Source organism: Acanthopagrus latus, chromosome 13 (assembly GCF_904848185.1).
Source record: "Acanthopagrus latus isolate v.2019 chromosome 13, fAcaLat1.1, whole genome shotgun sequence".
Classification (NCBI taxonomy): Eukaryota; Metazoa; Chordata; class Actinopteri; order Spariformes; family Sparidae; genus Acanthopagrus; species Acanthopagrus latus.
This window is the reverse complement of record NC_051051.1, coordinates 6,993,857-7,013,740: the sequence shown is the minus strand read 5'-3', so window position 1 is coordinate 7,013,740 and position 19,884 is coordinate 6,993,857. Positions and strand designations below refer to the sequence as shown.

General features: G+C 43.7%; 2 protein-coding genes across 10 annotated transcripts; one reads left to right on the top strand and one right to left on the bottom strand.

Annotated features, from left to right (window-relative positions):
- The first annotated feature begins 583 nt into the window (after positions 1-583).
- On the top strand, positions 584-5,363 carry LOC119031360 (SLAIN motif-containing protein-like). The gene is made up of 7 exons (XM_037119785.1): positions 584-1,292; positions 1,370-1,506; positions 1,929-2,048; positions 2,213-2,305; positions 2,392-2,694; positions 3,034-3,165; positions 3,289-5,363. The coding sequence occupies exons 1-7, from the start codon at positions 895-897 to the stop codon at positions 3,519-3,521; spliced, it is 1,416 nt and encodes a 471-aa protein (XP_036975680.1). The 5' UTR covers positions 584-894; the 3' UTR covers positions 3,522-5,363.
- Positions 5,364-5,472: 109 nt separating this feature from the next.
- On the bottom strand, positions 5,473-19,441 carry taf1 (TAF1 RNA polymerase II, TATA box binding protein (TBP)-associated factor). Of its 9 annotated transcripts, XM_037119784.1 has the most exons (41): positions 19,092-19,440; positions 18,563-18,677; positions 18,328-18,451; positions 18,129-18,245; positions 17,832-17,954; positions 17,347-17,588; positions 17,008-17,223; positions 16,666-16,908; positions 16,334-16,583; positions 15,790-15,897; positions 15,515-15,682; positions 15,127-15,254; positions 14,737-14,844; positions 14,435-14,608; positions 14,171-14,344; positions 13,873-13,977; positions 13,463-13,663; positions 13,231-13,372; positions 12,715-12,845; positions 12,545-12,625; positions 12,301-12,450; positions 12,088-12,207; positions 11,759-11,934; positions 11,440-11,672; positions 11,145-11,352; positions 10,354-10,519; positions 9,966-10,177; positions 9,753-9,861; positions 9,573-9,671; positions 9,280-9,457; positions 9,085-9,152; positions 8,869-8,991; positions 8,678-8,770; positions 8,470-8,554; positions 8,296-8,363; positions 7,831-7,947; positions 7,441-7,548; positions 7,151-7,246; positions 6,507-6,726; positions 6,206-6,377; positions 5,473-6,038 (listed from the first exon to the last, which is right to left on the bottom strand). In XM_037119784.1, the coding sequence occupies exons 2-41, from the start codon at positions 18,674-18,676 to the stop codon at positions 5,816-5,818; spliced, it is 5,973 nt and encodes a 1,990-aa protein (XP_036975679.1). In that variant the 5' UTR covers position 18,677; positions 19,092-19,440; the 3' UTR covers positions 5,473-5,815. The 9 variants fall into 9 exon arrangements, with proteins under 9 accessions (XP_036975679.1, XP_036975671.1, XP_036975672.1 ...); XM_037119776.1 differs by lacking the exon at positions 7,441-7,548 and having other exon boundaries at positions 10,348-10,519; positions 15,109-15,254; XM_037119777.1 differs by lacking the exon at positions 7,441-7,548 and having other exon boundaries at positions 15,109-15,254.
- Between the last annotated feature and the right edge of the window lie 443 nt (positions 19,442-19,884).

The window sequence follows — 19,884 nt, the reverse complement described above, 5'->3', positions numbered from 1 at the left end:
TTTTACTCTATTCCTTTGGGTGACCTTTACCACAATATTATTTAACCTGATGTCTTTACTTTTACTCAATATGACTTTTAGGTACACCCAAAAATTCTGCTTAATTTGAATATCAAATGTATTTCATGTTTGTTTGACTATAACTATGTACAGAGCCATAATCTGTTCAGATATTCGGTAGTGTGTTGGCCTCTTACACATTTGTTTTCCTGTCTGGAAGAAAGTGTAGATCCCCCCCCCCTCCAATTGTCTGTCCAAAAGATATGACATAATTGATCTCTGGAGTTTGTTTGAGAAAGGAGGAGAATCTGAGGTTTCACGTGGCTGTGAGAGAAGCTGTAAATCTTGTGTTAATCTGCCTGTGTGTGTGTGTGTGTGTGTGTGTGTGTGTGGGTGTGTGTGTGTGAGAGAGAGAGATACAGCAGTGGAACCCGACCACACTTCTCAGCCTGACTTCCTCAGGTGTGTTTGAGTGACACAGGTCTACATTTTGAGAGCATTCGACCACAAACATTCAGCATTTAATATGAGAACCAAACAGCTGCACATGAAACAGTAGCTCAGGCAGAATGAACACAAACTTGAGGCAAGTGTCTTGATGTTGGGGGTGTCTTTTGTCTTTCTTAGTTGCAACTCATGGACTCTTTAATCCACGTAAGCCCTTGCTGCTTCTCTAAATCCATCCAATCTGTCGCGTGCCTATGCTTAACAACCCCACTCAACAAACCGGGTCAATAGATGCTGCAGTGAAGTTACACAGTTGCTGTCTGTGCAGAGCCAAATTCCTGCAATTGTGAACTTTAATTTAGCTAAAGTTTGGATTGAGGGGTGAGGTGGAATAAGACACATGAGAGCCTGAAGAAGTGAGAAGATTTGAGCATTTTCACAGAGGAAATGGAGAGCGACTGGAGCCGTTATTTTCATGATCAGCCATCACCGCCTTTGGACTATGACACGAACCATCATCATCTTCTCCGCAATGAGTTGAACAGCAACTCTGCGAGGCCGGAGGACGACTCGGATCCACTCTGCAGCATCTGGGCGTACGCTGAGCAAGCACAGGCCAAGAGCTGTAACAGTCGGTCTTTTGCCATGGATGCTAGAATAAGACTAGATAGTTTGAAGTCAGGGTGTAATTCACCCGTGACACCCCGCGCCAGGGACGGGAAGTTGTTCAACTACAACAGTCAAGACGACTCCTGGGACAGTGAGGAGTCGGAGGAGGAAGAGTCAGCTTTGGACTTGGTGGAGCTCCTTGACATGGAGGACGACATGAGGGATGAGGAGAACTGGTAGGTCCGACTTTAGTAACAGTGGGACAGCGAGCAGAGGTCTGATTGTTTCTTGATGAATGAAGTGTTCCTCGCAGGTTGTACGAGTCTCCGAAGAAGCAGCAGATCGTGGAGAGAACCGAGTCGGCTCTCGGATGGTGTCGACACGTCCTGGATAACCCCAGTCCTGAAACTGAGGCGGCGTGTCGCTCGCTGATCAATAAGCTGGATCAAAGTAAGTAAGTAGCGCAGAATCGCTCGAAATCCAGCCATCGTCATCTCGCCATCAAGCTGGTGAAAAAAGTCAGATGAAGTCTCATAGTCCGCAAAACACTTTTAAAATGTAACATATACATGAAGTGGCTCCAAACAGATCATCCAATGTGATCAGAGTCTCTGAAAGCCCCTAGATCCCAATTTGATTTGACATTTACAGCCTGGACATGTGGCTAAGCTCACGCATCCAGACGGGGAGCCCGCTAACCCTTTTAGCGGAGCAGCTGCGGTGAAGATTTCAGCTTTAGTGAGGGTGTGAATATGTTTTTACGAATCAACTCGGTGATCTCGTGGCTTTCGGAGAGCATGGCTTGATGGCGACTGGGTGACGACTCTTGGGTGAACTTACCCTTTAAGTTGGCCAACTCTCTGTCCTGTCAGGATCCAGCAGCCACTTCTACAGACGTGCTGCAGTTTTCCATCGTGCTGGCGATGTGGCTGTGGGTTCGTCTGTGGACAAAACATCTGTCAGAACGACACACAAGGTCTCTGACAGTGCAGGTAAAGTCTTCTTGTTTTTCCTTTTGTACAAAACACCCTGAGAAATAGCTCACAATTCTCACACTGAAACTGAAACAAAATCATGAATCAACAGGTAGAAATTTTGCAATAAATCCATACGACTGTCTTTAACATCATATATTTGTGTAACATGTTTCGCACAGACAACTATGAGCAGAGCACCAACGACTCTGCCACAACCTACAGGCTGCAGGACATCACAGACGTCCACATTCTGGCTCGTTTGCAGGAAGCCAGTGAGTACAGAAGAGTGTTTCTGATGACTCAGTCTAGGCTGCACACTAAATGGAGGTTGTAGTAACTCTTGTTGCATATTTCTCAGGTTTAAGGCAGGACTACTTCTCCACACCCACCGCCGCTCCACCTTCACGGAGAGGCCCTGAGGCGAGACTGATGCTGCCATCTCACTTCAACACCGCTGTTGAAAATACCGATGACTTCACTCCAGGAAATCAAACTGAGGCATCCTCTTCCTCTTGCTGGCAGCCCAGCCTGTCGTCACTGACCTCTTCCTCTTGTCAGTCGCTGACATCAGAAGCTAATCATGGCTTCCAGATTCCAAAGCTGGCCAGACTTCACCAGCAAGTCACCCAGTTCAAGCTGCTTAAGCTCGCTCAGAACCAAGGTGCACAAAGATGACACAGCCCTCTACATTATCTACGCTTTTGGTCAGACAGCCGCAAACACCCTCTATTCTATTTTTGCAAAGACCTTGCTGTATTATTAGAGGCTGAAATCGGTGTGAATGAGAGGATGAATGATTCTCTTGTGTGATTGTGTGTAGAGAGATTTGTCTGTTCCTCAGTAAAATAAAGATACTGAATAAATATTGTCACTCTACTGATAAAGTCCACTTTCCAGTTTGATGACGTGCATTAAATTACGATGAGATATTTTTTAGACACATCATAAATTTGTGGTTGAATGTCTGTGTGGGAACTTTGACCCCTCGTGTGTTTTGCAGCGACGTCACCGGGCAGGACCAGGTCGCCCCTGCGGACCAGCCTCCGCTCCCTGCAGGCTGTCAGGAACAGCAGAAGTTTGGAGACAGACGAGTGCCAACCCGCCGACTCACAAATCACTCAACAGGCATCAGGTATGGACTGCAGATACATACGTTTTCAATCCTTTAATTTCCCATCTGTACAAGAAGTCCAAATTGGTCTGCAAACGTTACATGAAATGGGAAAAATGAAACACTACATTCTTTTTTCCTCAGGTGCGTCATCTGTCAGAAAGGGGTCAGGGTGCTGGTCTCCGTTACTTTCAATGAGAGACTCCTCAGACCGGATGTCCGCCGTGAAGAGGATGCAGAGGTCTCAGTCTGCCAGCCCCTGCAGGATCCCTCACCCTGCTAAAGGATACTTGTCTGTCCATGGACGTGTTTTTGCCTCACCTGACAGGTCGACCACCGTCGCTTGGGGCAGAAATGTGTCGTCCACGCGACGGTGAAAGGTGTCACCTGGTGTGAGTCCCTGACAGAACTAGATGAGATAGGGTAGATTTGAAAATATGTCACATGTTGAATTAACTTACTTGTACGGGTGCCTGTGTAAAAATTTTAATAATTTTAGACTGTGAGGATATTAAAGTCTGTATCAGAATCCCTTATAGCGCAGTATGTGGCTCTGGGTAGGGATCATGTTTCATCAGTTTCCATCTCGTTGGCTGTGATCTGAGTCATATTTGTTTGCAGCAGACTGAAAATGAAGGTGGCAGTATGTGAGGCAGGCACTGTTGTAGGAAGCACCTACAGAAACATCCTGTAGGGCTGGATTTGATATTGCTGTGACTTCCTGTGCTGTGAAATCAAACAGTGAAAACTCTCAGACGACTGTAATTCGTAAGAACGTAGACGTGTCAGGGGATCTTAGCCTGCTGTCTGGATGAAATCACCCATCTGAGATGCCCTTAAAATCATGAAAGGGAAGAATCAGCAGCAACCAGTTTGTGCATGAGCTCAGCTACTTCTGAACACTGAACATGATATGCTTGGGTAGAGGTACTGACACGATGTGAGGCAACTAAACGTTCTTCATCACAGGTCAAAAAGTGATTCATGTAGATTTTAGTTCAACTTTGGTGCAGCTCATTTTGCAGAAAGGGCTGTTTTTCTGCAGAGCTGTTGCAACAGGAAGAGTGCAGGTGACCCTGGCACAATACGATGTGTGCTTGTTACAAGAAACAGAGGTGTGGTTTTAGTGCGGTTTCTCTCTTAAACGTCAGGTCTCTGCTGCTGAGTGCATTTTGCAGATGTTTTTGTGTTGACGACATGATGTAATCTAACTGTCCCAAATGCACTGAGGTTTCAAATGGTGTCCTCTTTTTATTCAGAGCAACCTGAATACTCGTCAAATAGGTGAGGATTTAAAGGGAACACTTTTAGATGTTTGCATGAAGCTCAGGTCTAACAGATGCTGTAACTCTTCTCATTAAGGCACATTTCTCTTATCGTGTTGCAGCGTGTCACCTGATGTTCAGTGCTGAGGTTTGTCTTTGATTCGTAGCAGATTTATCAAAAGTCAGCAACAAATTCACTGTGCAAATGTTTACACGGTGAATTGGTCGGTTGGTTCTAAGGTTGGGTGCAACACCATGTCATGAGTCCTGAATACCTTTGGAAGAGACATTTAATAGTTTGTATACTGGAGGTTCAGTTTGGAGATCGAAAACTATTCTACATAAAGCATCATTACGTATAACTGAGGACAGCACTAGTGAAGAAATAAACATATATGTCCTCACAGTCTTACAGTTTAGTCTTTAATAATACTGTTTATACCCTATGATTATAAACTGTATTCGTTGTAAGTGATCAGCACATCAGTTCCAGCTGTTTGAACAACCTTCATGATGGCCCCGTCACATTCAAGTGTCCACTATTACTGTTATTGAATTATTTGTTTATCCTTTTTTTCTATTTATACCTTTGTCACTATATTTGGGTTTCTATCCATTTCCTGTTATTTTCTACATTATTGGTAAAAAAAAAAATATTTGAGATTGTCATATGAGTCTTAAGTCCATGTCAGAGCCAACATGCCCAACACTACTGCTCTAAAATAGTAATAGTTAATTTAAACAAAATGCTGCCTATAACAACATGACTTACACCTGTGCTGTTTGTGGTGACATTTCAAAATGGCTGACATGATTTTCCTCCATTGAAAACAAACAGGTAAACAAACCCAGTTATATTTCACTGTTTGTTTTGTTCGCCGAGTTGTTGCGTGTCTTCTGATTTGTGACCTGAAATAAACTGAGCTCGTCACCAGTGGCGTTTTTTTCATCGCTATGTAAAGACACACCAGAAGCAGAATGGAGGAAGAAGTTTAAATAAAAGATGCTAAATTATTAAAATGTGATGTTTTCTTTAAAGAAAGAGCGGTTTGTTCATTTTCAGTATGCTTAATTCTCTTTTAATGAGTCAGTTGGGTAGAAAACGACAAAGTCGATGAATCATTTATGAACGATTCAGCACAGAACAACTGAGGACACAGTCATCTGAAGATACATCATGGTAACACAAGAATCACTCAACATATAAAAGGCAAACTGTAATGTACAATGTGCCGTCTTCTACCCTCTAACGTAGGTAAAGAAGGAAGCTATTAACATTAACCATCATTTACAAAATAATGTACAAAACATTCTTCTGAGATTTCTCATTTTCTCAGTTTTTAATCCGCAACTATAAACATTCTTTTTCTTGATTCAACATATATAAAAAAAAATGGACAGCAGAACTAGTTGTCGGAGTCCATGTCACTGTCTCCTCCTATAGATCTGAACTCTTCGCTCTCTTCGTCTTCACTGAGCTGGACCTGGGAGAGCACAGCTGGGCCTCTCCTCCGAGCTTCATCCTCTTCATCTTCCTCCTCCTCCTCGCTGATGCCGTACTCTTCTCCGTTGCCCATGCTAGAGGGCTGCATCTGACTCCGGCTCTCTGTCTCCTCGTAGCTGCCGTAACTGAAACAGAAGTGTCGGAAGTCAAACAGGATGATATGACGCATTTTAAGTTAGAGCACAAGATGTCCTACCAAGATGAATTCTACAGTTCTAGAGTTAAAAAACAGTTGTTTGTTTGTGTTAAGCTCCAATGATCTGACTGTTTTTGGCTCCTGGACTAGCTGTACCTGACATTGCTGTCTTCCATGTGAGGCTCGTCAGGTCCGTCGCCTTCATATGACATCATGCTCTCGTCCTGCTCCATGCCCATGCGAGCTGTGTCTTGAGCCCTCCGTGGAGGCGCAGGTCGCACATCCACCTCTCTGTCAGAGTCGCTACCGCTTTCTGACAGGTGTATGGCTGTAGAGGACACACGACAAAATCAGTGAGTGTAAGATAATAAAGCAGCCAGCTTATATTCTTCTTTAATTTTCCCTGTTTATAAATTACTTTATTCTTTAGTATAATTGTAACTGCAAGTGGACGTACAGGAGAAAGGGTTGTCGCCTTCTTCTTCGCTGGCATCGTCCTCTCCGTCAGACATGAGCAGGTCCTGGTAGAGCACGCTGGCCTGAGCCGGGCGGTTCGACCTTCCGTCGTCTTCTTCCTCCTCCTCCTCTTCCTCCTGGTCATGCAACCTTCTGCGCAGCGGCAGCAACATCTCCTCTTCGTCATCATCGTCCTCTAGATCTCCGTCTGCGTCCTCTGCCTAAAAAGACGAGACAGACATATCAGTCATTGACAAATAACTTAGAAAATAGCAAGCTGAAATGTAAGGAAGTACCTAAGTATATAAAATTACTAATCAAGAGTAATTAATATCATTCAAACATTTTTAAAAACTAAATCAAATATTTTTGGGCCACTATGTGTCTGACACACAAAACTTGAACATTTCAAGAGGAAATCATTGTACAGTTGTAATTCCTAAAACTGAGTGAGAATTCAATAAAAATACATAAATTCCTCTAATTGAAAATCACCCATTTCAAATTAATCAGGTCACCCAACTTTTAAGTAAGAATTTTAGGCCAAGTCATAAAAATATAGTTAATGTAACTTGTGTTTAACTGTACAGCAGTGGTAACCTTATATCAACAACATAACCTTTCAATAAATCAATGTGGCCTTACAGGAGCAGGAGTCTTGGGTTTGCCATCATCCTCCTCCTCAAAGCCTTCAATATCCACATCTGACTCTTCCTCCCCGGGTCTTCTGAGGTGTCGACCCTGAAGAGCAAGATGATGAGTCTAAGAACACTTTTAAAACAAAACTACTCTCAGTTTACACTGTAATCGTATCTGTAATGTTCTAGTGTCAGAAACAACTTTAACATGAGCCTGTAATGAAGCTGGGTGCTCTGAGGATAGTTTGAGGCGGGGTGACATATAGCTGCACGCCTCGTTTCTGTCTCTCTCCATACCTGCCCCCCTCTCTTCTCTGGAGCAACCACTAGAGGTCCCTCAGAGAACAGGCTGCTGGGCTCTCTGGGCAGACTCCCTGAAGCACCGCTGTCAAACAGATCAGCAGGCTGGTCGACACCACACAGAGCGGCACACACACACACACAAATGGAGAGACAGGACAAGACGGCAGGAGTGAAGGAGAAAGGAAACACTACAGTGAGGAAACTAGATTGTACAGATAAAAGTCTGGAAAAGGAAAGTTAGTGCAGAGAACAGGTGAAGCGATACAAGGGCTGGGAGCGCTACAAGGTGTCGAAGGAGAGAACTCCGAGTAGGAAGGTTTAGACGACCTGGTGTGGCACAGCGTAAGGCCTAAAGTCTATTGACAATGCAGTCAGAGGTACTACCTGCGGTGTGTACGGTCCAGGTGTCATTGGGTCCAAACACTCCAAGTCTGCTGCATCAAGAGCTGCTTCTTTAGCAGTCGAGATGTCCTTCTCCAGCTGGGTCAGGTGCTCGTCATACTGGAGGCACAAAAACAGGCAACTATTACAACAAAGGCTGGTGTTTTTCCTGCACGTAAATATACTAAGAAATATTACAAAGTCCATCTACGTGTCACAAAGTAACAAGCAAGGTTTAACTGCCGATGATACATTTTTTAAAAACAATTTTCACATTTAATCCGGTGTGTGAAGTGTGAATTTGTTTCATTTCTACAAAACTCTCCACATTGCTCCCAGTGTTACTTTTGAGCTGTTCTGATTATATTTTAAAGCCCATCACAATGTAACTTAACGCATTAAGTAACATTAATAATTAATATGACCCTTCCCTGCTATTTAAGGGGAAAACTAAAAGACTCAGTATACCTCTGCCAAGGTTTGCTTGCACACATTAACAATCTCCAGGGCTGTCTTGGTGTACGGACTGTCGGCACCTGCGAAAGACACAAAATGAGTGCTTGTAATTAAAATCTTTTCCAACCATTTTTTAAAAGAGACCAACCTCAGAGGTGACAATAACAGTGATGATAAAACATTTACCATTGTACTTAATACTGTTGGTGTGGATGTGACTGACGTCTGACAGGAATGCATCTCGATTCTGATATTTGTGTTTCGAGATGTTCTGTTGAAACATGACATACAAACAAACACGGATATTTTCAGTTAGATTTCTTTGTGTAGTTGATTTCTAAAATATCAAAGTGAGTATTTATTTTTCAAGGATGTGAGACTGTGTGACTCTTACCTTGCGGATGCTCTCCAGATCCATGGGGTTTATGATCACCTTATAATAATCGGGCACAAACTTTTTGTTGACAGGATGGTGAAACGGCCAGGACTGTAGTAAAGAGAGACACATCGGTAACTTATTCTGCATGTGAACTGATCAGATTTTTCAAATTGACTGTGTGAAAATGGTGAGATGGGATAACTCACATCAGGCACCACCATCATCTTCTGGGTCACGATGTTGTCAAGGATGAAGGAGAAGGCCACCTGATCATCGTCATCCAGCAAGGGGTTGATGGCTTTCTCCAGCCTCACCAGCCTGTCCTCTTTCTGCACACACAAAACAGAGGGGTTAATGGTTAATGTGCAGCAAAAAGGGCATGATGATGTCAATTAAGCCAAAACATTCACGTTAACACTCACCTCTTTTAATTTAGCATCGCACAGGTCGAGCATGGACTGTGCTACTTGTGTTATCGGATGTTTCGCACCTGGTGGATGAAACACAAGAGTGTTGTCTTAATACTTGATTCTTAATACTAAATTTGATCGTCCTACAGATACCAGTGGAAGACCTGAGTCTGTATTCAAGACATAAACATGTACTTATAACATTACCATTGTAGGTGGCGCTGTTTTTGACGATAACTTCCACTGCTTCGCGGAACTCCTCCCGAGATGGGTACATTCGCTTCCGTACATTCTCCCTCAGCGTCTGCAGGTCCATGGGCCGCGTGATGATCTTATAGTAGTCCTTCACCACCTTGGCATTGACTGGTGTGTGGAAGGGATACGTCTGCAAAGAGAGGGCAGAGGGAGCAAAGGTGAGACAACAGAGCAGTAAAGGAGACGATGGGTTCACTGACTGACGTGTTGTTGAGGCGGATGGATGTGTGGCTGATAGCTCTCACGTTGGGGTGATCCCGCATGTCATTGATGATGCTCTCTAGCACAGAAGACAAGGTCACCATGGGGTCAGTGCGTCTGCGGTGGATGGCCTTGTGTGGTTTCTGTGAAAAACAGCATTAAAGGTCAGCTTACAGGACTCTCAGTTTGAAGTGTGTTGGAACAGGCTGCGAAACACTGCTTACATTGAGGTAATCGCAGTGCACAGCGCTGCCTACACGTCTCTTCTTCTTTGGTGGGAGCTGTTGCTTGGGGAACTTGAGCACTAAGGACTTCCTGCGAACCTCATCAGCACTGTAGGAGAAATAAAACTGTTAAAAAAAACTGCAGGAGGTAGAGAAGTGGACACATTTTTCTTTTTTGAATGTAGAAGAGGAGAAATGAGGACCATGTGTTACCTCTCGATGAGCTGTTTGCCCAGCACGATCTTGGTGCCCTCCACCTTGATCAGTTCCTCATTGTCATTGTGGATGACCGTTTTTTCCAGCTCCTCCTCTTGCTCCTCTGTCATGGCGACTGGGTTAGAAGGAGGGGCGTTGGTCTGATAGTATAGCGGGCAGAACTTGTTGGTCCTCATGTGTCCGATGGCTCCACATGCGCCGCACTTTAGCTGGCGAAAAGAGGCAAACATTGAGGAACATGACCAATAACTGTGCTATTTGATAATGATACTGAAAGAACTATACTATGCACTGATTGCCATAAGTTTGCACTTAGCTGTGTACCAAAGAGCTGGTGAAGAAAGTAAAAGAGAGTATAAAAACAAATCAGCAGGCTTACTTTTACCTTGAGGTCTGGTCTCTCTTTGACCTTCTTGGCCTTCTTCTCTGGGGGTCCCTTGATCTTGTCTTTCTCTTGGTTTCTCTTCAGCCTCCTCAGCTGCTCCTGAATACGCCGGCGCTCCTTCCTCATCTCCTCTCTGTGCTGCTCATCGAAGAGGGCGAACTTCCGTCTGCAACCACAAGGACACAAAAAATGGCTGTTTTACATTTACTGGGTCAACTGAGTTTGGGATGGGCCAAATTTATTGGCACGAAATAAGCTCTCTGGTTTTAGCTGTAATAAGCTGCATTCATCTCTACTGTAGAACAAACAGCAACCTGCTTAAAATTAGATGCATTTCAGACATCCGCACTCCTTTTCCATCAACATGAAACTGCTTCTGTTCATGCATGTAATTTTGAACCATTCAGGCAATTTGGATCAAAAAGAGATGAGTTCAGATGAAGAAAGCTGTAGCCATAATTACCAGTTGGAACCATGAACAGCAGGTAGTTCCTGGACTTAAATTGCAAACCAAAGTGGGCATGTTCTATTCTATAGATCATTGTGTGGTACGCGACACGCTCTGTTGATGGTGCATCATTGATTACAACAGCTACCCACAAAACATGTTCGCAAAGTTCAAATAATCCTGAATGGAACTGGTTCAAAGACCTGAACTTATCCGTTAGAAAAGGGGCCACAGAGAGGCACAAATTAAACATTTAACTATATGTTTTTAAATGTATGTTGTCATCGTTAAAATAATTATAAAAGTTGCAGAGAAGACTTTTCAGAAATGGCTTATGACTCACATGAATTCATCATCCTTGGTGGTTCTGATCCTGAGGTAGGCGTCGATGACTGACGCCTTGCGTACTGTCTCACAGCGGACATATTCTTTGCCGTCCTCATCCTTGAAGGTGCGATAGATCTTCAGTCGCTTCCCGGTGGCCGAGGAGTTCAAGCTGGTGACGGAGGACGTGTCGTCATCCTTGTGGGAGCTGGTGGATAAGGCGCTGGCTATAGAGCAAAGAAACGTAAAGCTTCCAGTTACAAACAAACATTGTCAAACATGTCCTTAATCCACTCTGACTTTCAGAAACTCACACAAGCCTTTGCGCCGCTCCTTGCGGCCCTTGTTGTCACGATCGCTCTCCTCGCCCATCAGCATCCTCTGCAGTTCCTTGCGCTCTTGCTCTTCCCTCTCGCGGGAAAGCTGTGAGCTGGTCTTCTTGTTCTGCAGCATGTTCTCAATATTCTTCCCCATCTCCTCGAAGTCGCTGTCCTCTGCTGAGCTGCTGTCAGTGTCTGTGGAGAGCACCTCCGTCGACTCCAACACTCTGGGGTGGGGTGCAACAACAAAAGAAACTCAAAGTTTGTTCATACAGAATCCTTATTAATGTATAAACCTAAACAAGGGTCTCACTTGTTCTGCAGGTCAAAGATCCTCTGGCATTCCTCTTTGTAGCGCTCCTGGTGTTCGGCAACAGAGAAACGAGAGCCTCTGGCGAACTTGCTCATGGGTCCCTCACCTGAACGCGCCTGCTCTGTGGACATGGTTCTCACCACATCAATCACCTCCCAACGTGAGAGCTTCTTGATCTAACGCACATACAAACACACAATCACTTTAACAAGCCTGTAAGATTAGAAGAAAAAAACTTTCTTGCATTCTTAAACATTAACAACACATAACTGCAAGCAAATCTTTTGCACATGTCCTATATCAGCATATCGCCACTGTCTTAGTCCTACCTCTTCCTCTGGAACACCAAACTTGCGCAGCAGCTGCTTGGCATTCTTCAGCGAGAGTCTCCTCAGGTCAGCGTCTGTTCCCGTCACTGTCTTCTTGGCAGGCTGTGGCTCTTTGTCATCCTGAAAAACCACATAGGGTCAAAGATTTCACCCTCTGTACTTACACAAAGCGGAGTATTGTGGTGGCAGACTATTGACTTTAGACAGTCAGACCTTTTGTTGAGTGGGCTTGTTCGGCACTTTGACATAAGAGAAACCCTCTCCACAGCCTGTAGGGTCAGCCACACCTGTGACCTCCAACAGGCACTTCCCCTTCATGGCAGAAATGAAGGCCCTTGTTGTGTTCCACGGAGCTGTCCGCACCTAGAATGTATGAGACGGGATTAGCATAGTGAGAACCTTCAGAGCTGTTGTTTTTTTGTCTCAAGTCTGGCCGAGGAAGGATTCGGATCAATACCTCGTCATCAATCTTCATTTGAAAGTCCTCCTCGTTCTCTTCCTCTGGAGCAAAGAAGGATTTCTCCCCGTATCCAGCATCCTAAAGAAGTATAATAACTTGTAGTGAAGCCGTGCCGCAATACTCTTCACTGCAATAATAGTCTTTTCTGAAGTGATATATAGTGTTACCTTGAGCCTCTGCTCTGCCACCAGCATGCTATAGTAAGCGCAGCACTGCTCCGGAGAGACCATGGCCCTGATCTCCTCCTCTGTAGGCAATCTGAAGTCAGGCTTCAGCACCCACCAGTTAGAGTCCATCCCTGGCAAGAAGATACTGTTAGACATTTCCTCTTACCTGCAACCTCAATGAAAGATCATTAACTGAAGTATTATAAGTAAGAAAAAAACAATAACACAATCTTGTCCTTTTCTGAGTTTCCATAATAGGTATACATACTGTAAGTTGGACTTGGTAGAGACATGGCTCACTGTAGCGTTATGTGACATGATGATGATCTAATGTTTCATATTGTGATCTATTGTTATTGTGTCAATTCAAGGCGCACACACAACTGAGCTCACACTGCTTCAGACAACACTCTCTATAACCTCAATATTGCCCTAATATAACACAACAGGGTTAAAGTTTAGTCCAACAATGATAACGATTACTGAATAGTGCATGAACAGGGTGGGGACGTCTACCTGTACGTTTGAAGTCAGCACAGAGTTTTAGTCGTTTCCTGATGCTGCTCTCTGAATGAGAGGGGAACGCTTTCTTTATATCTTCCATGCGGATCCTCCGGGGCCGATCTTTGCTCTTCCAGAACAAGCGGTAGATGAACACCTACAGAATACAGATGTGACATGTGAGCACTCGCAACAACAGCAACCTGGGTTTCTGGGTGAGGTGAGCCAAATAAACATAAAAACATACCTGTAGGAAGTCTCGGATGTGAGTGTTTGCTCGTTTGGAGTTGGGACCTGGAACCTCATACAACGGGCACTCCTGACCAACTACGATAATGTCCACAAGCTCTCGTATGTAGTAGCCGTGTCGCGTTCGCAGGACCAAGAAATCAGTTTCTGGCATCTTGTGCAGGTAGATTGGAGCGCGGAAAAGATTGTTTTCAAAAGCCTAAGAGAAAAAGACATAATGTTTCATTGTTAGCCATGATCTCTCTTGTTGTCTAGTGTATTCATGTGCTTATATATTAAATATTTCACTTTTTACACCCTGTGATTCCTTGTTACAACAGTATTCAGAGTGGAAAATACATTTCCATTTTACAGAGAAGCTTGTTTTTAACTACGCATCTGCCAAAAAAATGTTTTGACGATGCTGACCTGGAGCAGCTGTCCAGGATGCAGAGAACCCAGGAACGGGGATGTGTGGCAGTACACAGTCTCTCCATATTTACAGTCGGGTGCTCCAGGATCCTTTCCAGGTTTCTGAAGAACACAGTAAGAATACCACAATGTGTTTCAACAACTCTAGCCAACAAACAAGTGACAAGTGGAATATACTAAACCATTCAGTTAATAGTTCTAGAAAATAACAATTACAACATTTAAATACAAAGTAAAGCATGAAGGAAGAAAGAAGGAGAGATCAAGAGTAAAAAAGAACAAGGATTAGACTCACCCTTTTGTAGTAGTTTTTTATCTTGGTGGCCATGCCGACTTGCATGATGAGAGGAGCATATTCTTCACTGTACTCAGCCAGGATCAGATCTCCATCTTTGCCTGTCAAGTCCTGTGGAGTTCGCATGAAGAACATGTCTCCACCTCCTGACGCCTGCCGCTCCTGCTCGCGCATCTATAGACACACACACAGAACAAATTTAACACATGCATTCAGTGAACTGTCTTAATAGAGTAATACTGCAAGTTGTAAGCAGGGCTCCACCTTGGCCTTCTTCTTTATGTGTTTGAGCAGCGGCTGGACAGGATGGGGACCGGGCTGAGCCAAAGCTCCAAACGAGTACTTCTTCAGAGTCGGTCGATGAAATTGCCGCAGCTTCATGGGTCCCATGTGAGTGGGGAAGAAGGGCTGCCTCAGCTCCAGCGCCGGGATGGAGTGCTGTTTAAAGGGACAGGAAAATTAAATGACATTCTTCACTTGAACTGCTGACATTTCACAAGTTATGGCTTTGTTATGGCTCTCATCTACTCTACCGCTCATCCTTATTTTTGTGGGCCCCTGCGTACCTGAATGATGTTGCCACCGAAGGTCCCCCTCAGGCCCTGCTGTTTAGGATAGTAGAATTCATCATTGGAGAGGTTCCAGGGGTCCTTCACTTCAGGCTGGGACATGTTCTGAGTTGAGAAAGAGAAACCTTATTCATCTTTGAACCAAATTAATAGAATACCCAAATTCCACTGCACTGATATTGAAGGCTTTTATAGCCTCAGACATACATATTCTTTTAATTTCATTTCACCATAACATGCTCCTTTATCATGAAGCTTTGATCATCATAAGAGACATATTTTACCATTTTCTGTTTCAAATGACCCACATCTCCACTGAAGAATCAGTAATCTTCTATTTCATTTAATCAAGCTTGTGCCGTCTCCTACCCTGATGAGGCGGCTAACCTGCTGTGGCTCGTCTTTAATGACTCCGGTTTTGCCCAGCAGGATTCGACTCTTTTTGATTGCCGTTTCCTTCTTGTTCTCCTTTGATGGGGAGTGCGACGTCATCTCCTCCTTTTCATTGGGAATCTCTACAATAGGATAATAGTTTGTCAAAGTAAGCAGACTCAAAATAAAAACATGAACTGGTATGCATCCCAGTGTATTAACAACATGATTCTTTCAGGTACCAAATAATACAAATCCCCTGTAGAATGTGGCAAAGTAATCCCATCTCCATGTTATTGTTGTGACTGTGTATTTTACATTGAATTCCAAAGAAAGATGTCAACTTTGAAAAAGCCACATGGAAATGGATATGAAGCCCAACACGTAGGAAATCTGAATATACCTAGGATAATATTTTCATCATTTGGATCCAGTGTGAGAACAGGTGGCATGAGCAGGTGATCCATCTCCTGGTCATCCCAGATAATGTTATCTTCCCAGCGACCGTACACCAGCTCCTCATTGTCGATGGGGAAGATGGAGAACCAGGGAGAGTCTTCTTCATGAGAGGCTGCAAAGGGATAAAAATCAAAGAATTCAGAAAACTAGTACACAGCTTGTGAGATAAAAAGACCTGGTGAATTTATCATTTGTAGCAGAGCCTAAAAAAACCCTCACCTTGACTATCATGGCTATTTTTTTCTCGTTTAGAGCCAGAGATTGAAGAAACTTTGGGCATGGGTGGAGGCGTCGGTGGCACCAACTGGGAATTACTTCTTGTCAGACCTGCAGGATTAAACAGATTACAGTTTTATTACGATGATAAACGGCTCTTTGTAAAAGTCAATTTTCAAACAAAATAGGATTGTTGAAATGTCTCAGATGTGGAGACTTTCTTTCTTCTTCAAAAAGCAATTTGAAGGAGTTTTGATAATTTATCAAACAAATTCATATTCAAACAAATTCTATGCAGAAGGGGAATCTTTAGTCTCAAGTCCTTTGGTCTTTAAAATATTTGAAAATAGTTTCCCATTTGTTCTACACACATGGAATATTACAGCACTCTGCTCCACCATCATGACATCTCTACACTGACACTTTGAGAATGCTGTGAGGTGTTAGCTGCCTCTGCGTTTTGCTGCTACAATGTCTTTAATGTTTAGAATACTATTTGCTTTACAAGAACAACAACAGCACTGTTTAAATCTGTATTTATTCTTACCCTGTTGTGCATTATATGCATTGGCATTGCGGGTCATGCTAGAAGGCAGCCACCCTGCCAAACTGGCTCGCTGAGTCTTGGTGCCCTTGTGTTTTATATCCTCCCCATTCCAGATAATATCGTCCTCCCATTGCAGTTGAGTGACCATCAGGAAGAGCTCATTCTCAAGGGCGTGTTTCTTCTTATCGGCATCTCCATCTTCTTCATCATTATCACTGTTGTCTCCATCATTGCTGTCTTGCATTATAATCTAGAGATGCATAATGCACAATATCAGTAACACTATCAGTGTAATTTTCATGTTATGGTTGAAGACGTTCATGTCTGCACACCTCTGGGACAGGCTCTATTATTTCTTGAGGTGCGTCTTGCTTCTCAGGCTCACTGGACTGCTTTTCTTTTAGCTTGAACCCGTAGTTGAAGTTGCTTCCATCCTCAGAGACGCCGAGCATATCGTACCACAGCTGGGCTGGACCGTATCTCCATTCTGCTACTTTAGGTCGAGACTCGGCCTCCTTGTCTCCATCACCACAAGTCTGCGAGAACTTTGATTCTACTGGAGCCATCATGGTTATCTGGACAGCACAGAAAGGCATGTGAGGTGCTGGTTATGATTACATATTTACAGACTACTGACAGCTAGCAATATGAAAATACTACCACGGGATATTTACCTCATCATCAGAGAGACACTGCTCCGGGGGTGGAGGGGGGGCGTACTCGTAAATCCATCCAGATGTCTTCTCCTGACTCTGCTCGGTGGGTTCTCCTTCTGGAGGAGGGGTCCCCGGCTGAGGGTCTCGGTGCTTCCGCTTCTTCTTCCTGCGGGCGCTCCTCCAAACTGATGGCATGTTCTTTCCAGGACCGAACAGCCGTAAGAACCTAAGCACCTGGTAATACATCCGACACAGTGGGTGTTAGCGAAATCCTTTTATTTTCAAATGATGGTGAAATAAACCTTTAGCATGTGTAATGATACATTTCAGCTCAGGACTGTGTCTGTAGTGATTTACCTTTCCAGGCCTGAACTCTGGGAAAAGCTCTGTGACACCTGGCAGTGCTTTGGCAGCATCTTTCTGCATGATGCCAGCAAGAGGGAGGGTGAGACTATCTGGTTTTCCTCCAGCCCCCATGCCCTGACAGGGACGGTCAGTTTCTGACTCAGAGTCTGAGGAGCTGCTAAAGTCAACCTTATCAGCAGTAGAGGATGGCGCAATGATGGAGGGAAGGATGATGCCATCACCCTCTTCTCCAACTGTAATGAGACAGTAAAGCAACAGTAAAGACAATCAAACTTCATCTTCAGATATCTAAAACATTGGAACATGCTAATGTTGGTAAATGATCAAGTTTAGTGTCTGTTCTTCAGAGGCAACCTAATCCTGTATTATTTCACTTCCTTAAAGGGTCCAGAATAGCAGTTCTGTATGCAGGTTAAACCTCTACGGAAGAGGGCAATTTCTCTACAGGGACTAATTATAAGTAAACATGTCCTCACCATTTGTGTTCTGAGGGGAGGGTTCATCTTTCTTAGCAGATGTTGGAAGAGTTGGTGGTGGTGGAGGAGGCATGAGCTTGGAATCAATGTCCTCGCAGTCTGCATCGTAGTCATCCTCATCATCTAAAATAAAGGAATTAGAAAAAAAAATGCTATGCAGTGGAAATAAACACAAAAAGAGTTGTTTGGACTAAAACGTCTCTATGAAATTAAGATTAGTTCAGATTTCTTTAAAAAGAAAGTTAGATGGCTGTTTAAAAGACACTATATGACTGTTCAGGGATGTAGGTTGATCACCTGTTTTCCTGCTGGGCTGCAGAGACCCCATGGCCTGCCGATACTTCTTTGTCTCATCCTCAGCGACCTCACTGATGTCAGAATAATCAACTGCATCATCAGTACTTTTCACCCAACCTAAATCGAGATAAATGAAATTGAACACCCATCCTGTGCCTAGAGAAATTACTGCAAATGTGCCTTTCATATTGAACCTGACCTGCTGCATCAACACTACCAGAGTCTCTGCCTTCCTCTTGGTCTTCCTCCTCATTGGCAGTGATCTCTGTGATGAGTGAGCCCAGACCCAGAGTACCCAAACCAGCCAAATGCTTTTTGGACTCCTGGGGTGAGAAGACACAGAAAATAAAGTAGGATTAAGTAACCAAGCGTGGAAAACAGTCCTGCGTTTATAATTCAAAGCATGAATTCAATGATTTTTGGTGTACACCCACATTGTCCAGAACGCTGTCATCCTCTAGCTGTCCATCCTCGTTGATGTTTCCAAAGAGGAAGCCAGTTAGAGAGAAAGGGCGACCTTGCTCGTCGTCACTGTCGGAGTCCGACATCCTAGATAGATAAGGTACAGTCAAGTCATTTGGCCCATCGTCTTACCCTGAGTGGATTTAGATATTAGTGAGAGACACCACTGTGGTCCTTGAATGATCCAGAATGTCTGGCGTACCTACACTGAATCTCACAACATGAGACACTGTAGCTACAGCAGTTGTGTTTTACTAAGGTTCCTACTGAGGTTTTGATATCGATATTCATTTCATATAATTTTCCACATTTAGAAAAAACGTCTTGTAACAATAAACCTCTTGAATGTCAACCTCTGAACTTAGGCTCTGTAAAGGAGAAACCTAAAAACTGTTATTGAGTGCAGCCTTAGCTAGCTTCGTTCGCCAACTTTAGCTAGGTTGTAGCTACATGGTGAAAACAAACGTATCATCGATGTCTTAAGATGAAACCTTCACTTACCTTTCGGGACCTGACTTCAGATATTGTAGGCTCGGGTTTTATCCAGCTTGCTGTATGAGCTGAAGCCTAATGTTAAGTAACGTTACGATTCATTAGCAGCTCAGCGTAGCAAAGTCAGCTAGCTAATGTTACATAGACCAAATAACTAGTAATACGTTAACTGAAATCTATCTAAGTATATATTCTGCGTGTGCCTGAAGCGACTCTGTGATGTCAAAATAAAAAATAAAAACACATATATGCTTTTAATTTATTCTTTGCACACGCAGGTTCGGCATAAACTTTTGTTTTTATTTGTGTACGTCGGGAGCACTGCAGTGCCAGTGCCGCCACCGCCTGCTATGCTAGTTAGCTAGCATTAAAACGACCCGGATGTACAGGGTGAGGCGTTCAAGCACTCCACTTAGCGTGGTAAAATGTCACGCTGAGCACAAAGAAGCGGAGGATCCAGACGTGTTATTTGGCAATACAGCCCAACAAATAAAGCACCACTGCATTTGGTGAATTTCTGCCCGCCAATTATCCAGTAAAATTTTCATTTTCTTCCTCATAAAGAGATTAGATTTAGATTTTTCCCTAAACCCTCCTGTCCTTTCGCGGTGATGCATTTCACGCCGTGCTTTGTATTTAGCAGGTTTGTTCATTGTCCGGCGAATAGTAACAATTCACTGTAAATTCGTCCACATATTGATAATGTGATGGGACGCCAGTGCTTGTAACTCTGTACATTCAATCAAGTACTTTTCTTTACATGAGTATTTATATTTTATGCTTGTTCATACCTCTACTTCCC

What these genes read in the sequence shown, in the direction of transcription:
- LOC119031360 (XM_037119785.1), top strand. Translation starts at nt 895, where the DNA reads ATGGAGAGCGACTGGAGCCGTTATTTTCATGATCAGCCATCACCGCCT. An exon ending in GGCTCGTTTGCAGGAAGCCA is followed by an intron (nt 2,306 to 2,391) that starts GTGAGTACAGAA and finishes CATATTTCTCAG; the next exon opens with GTTTAAGGCAGGACTACTTC. An exon ending in TAAGCTCGCTCAGAACCAAG is followed by an intron (nt 2,695 to 3,033) that starts GTGCACAAAGAT and finishes TGTGTTTTGCAG; the next exon opens with CGACGTCACCGGGCAGGACC.
- taf1 (XM_037119784.1), bottom strand. Translation starts at nt 18,676, where the DNA reads ATGTCGGACTCCGACAGTGACGACGAGCAAGGTCGCCCTTTCTCTCTA. An exon ending in ACATCCGAGACTTCCTACAG is followed by an intron (nt 13,373 to 13,462) that starts GTATGTTTTTAT and finishes TGTATTCTGTAG; the next exon opens with GTGTTCATCTACCGCTTGTT. An exon ending in GGAGCGGCGCAAAGGCTTGT is followed by an intron (nt 11,353 to 11,439) that starts GTGAGTTTCTGA and finishes TTTGCTCTATAG; the next exon opens with CCAGCGCCTTATCCACCAGC.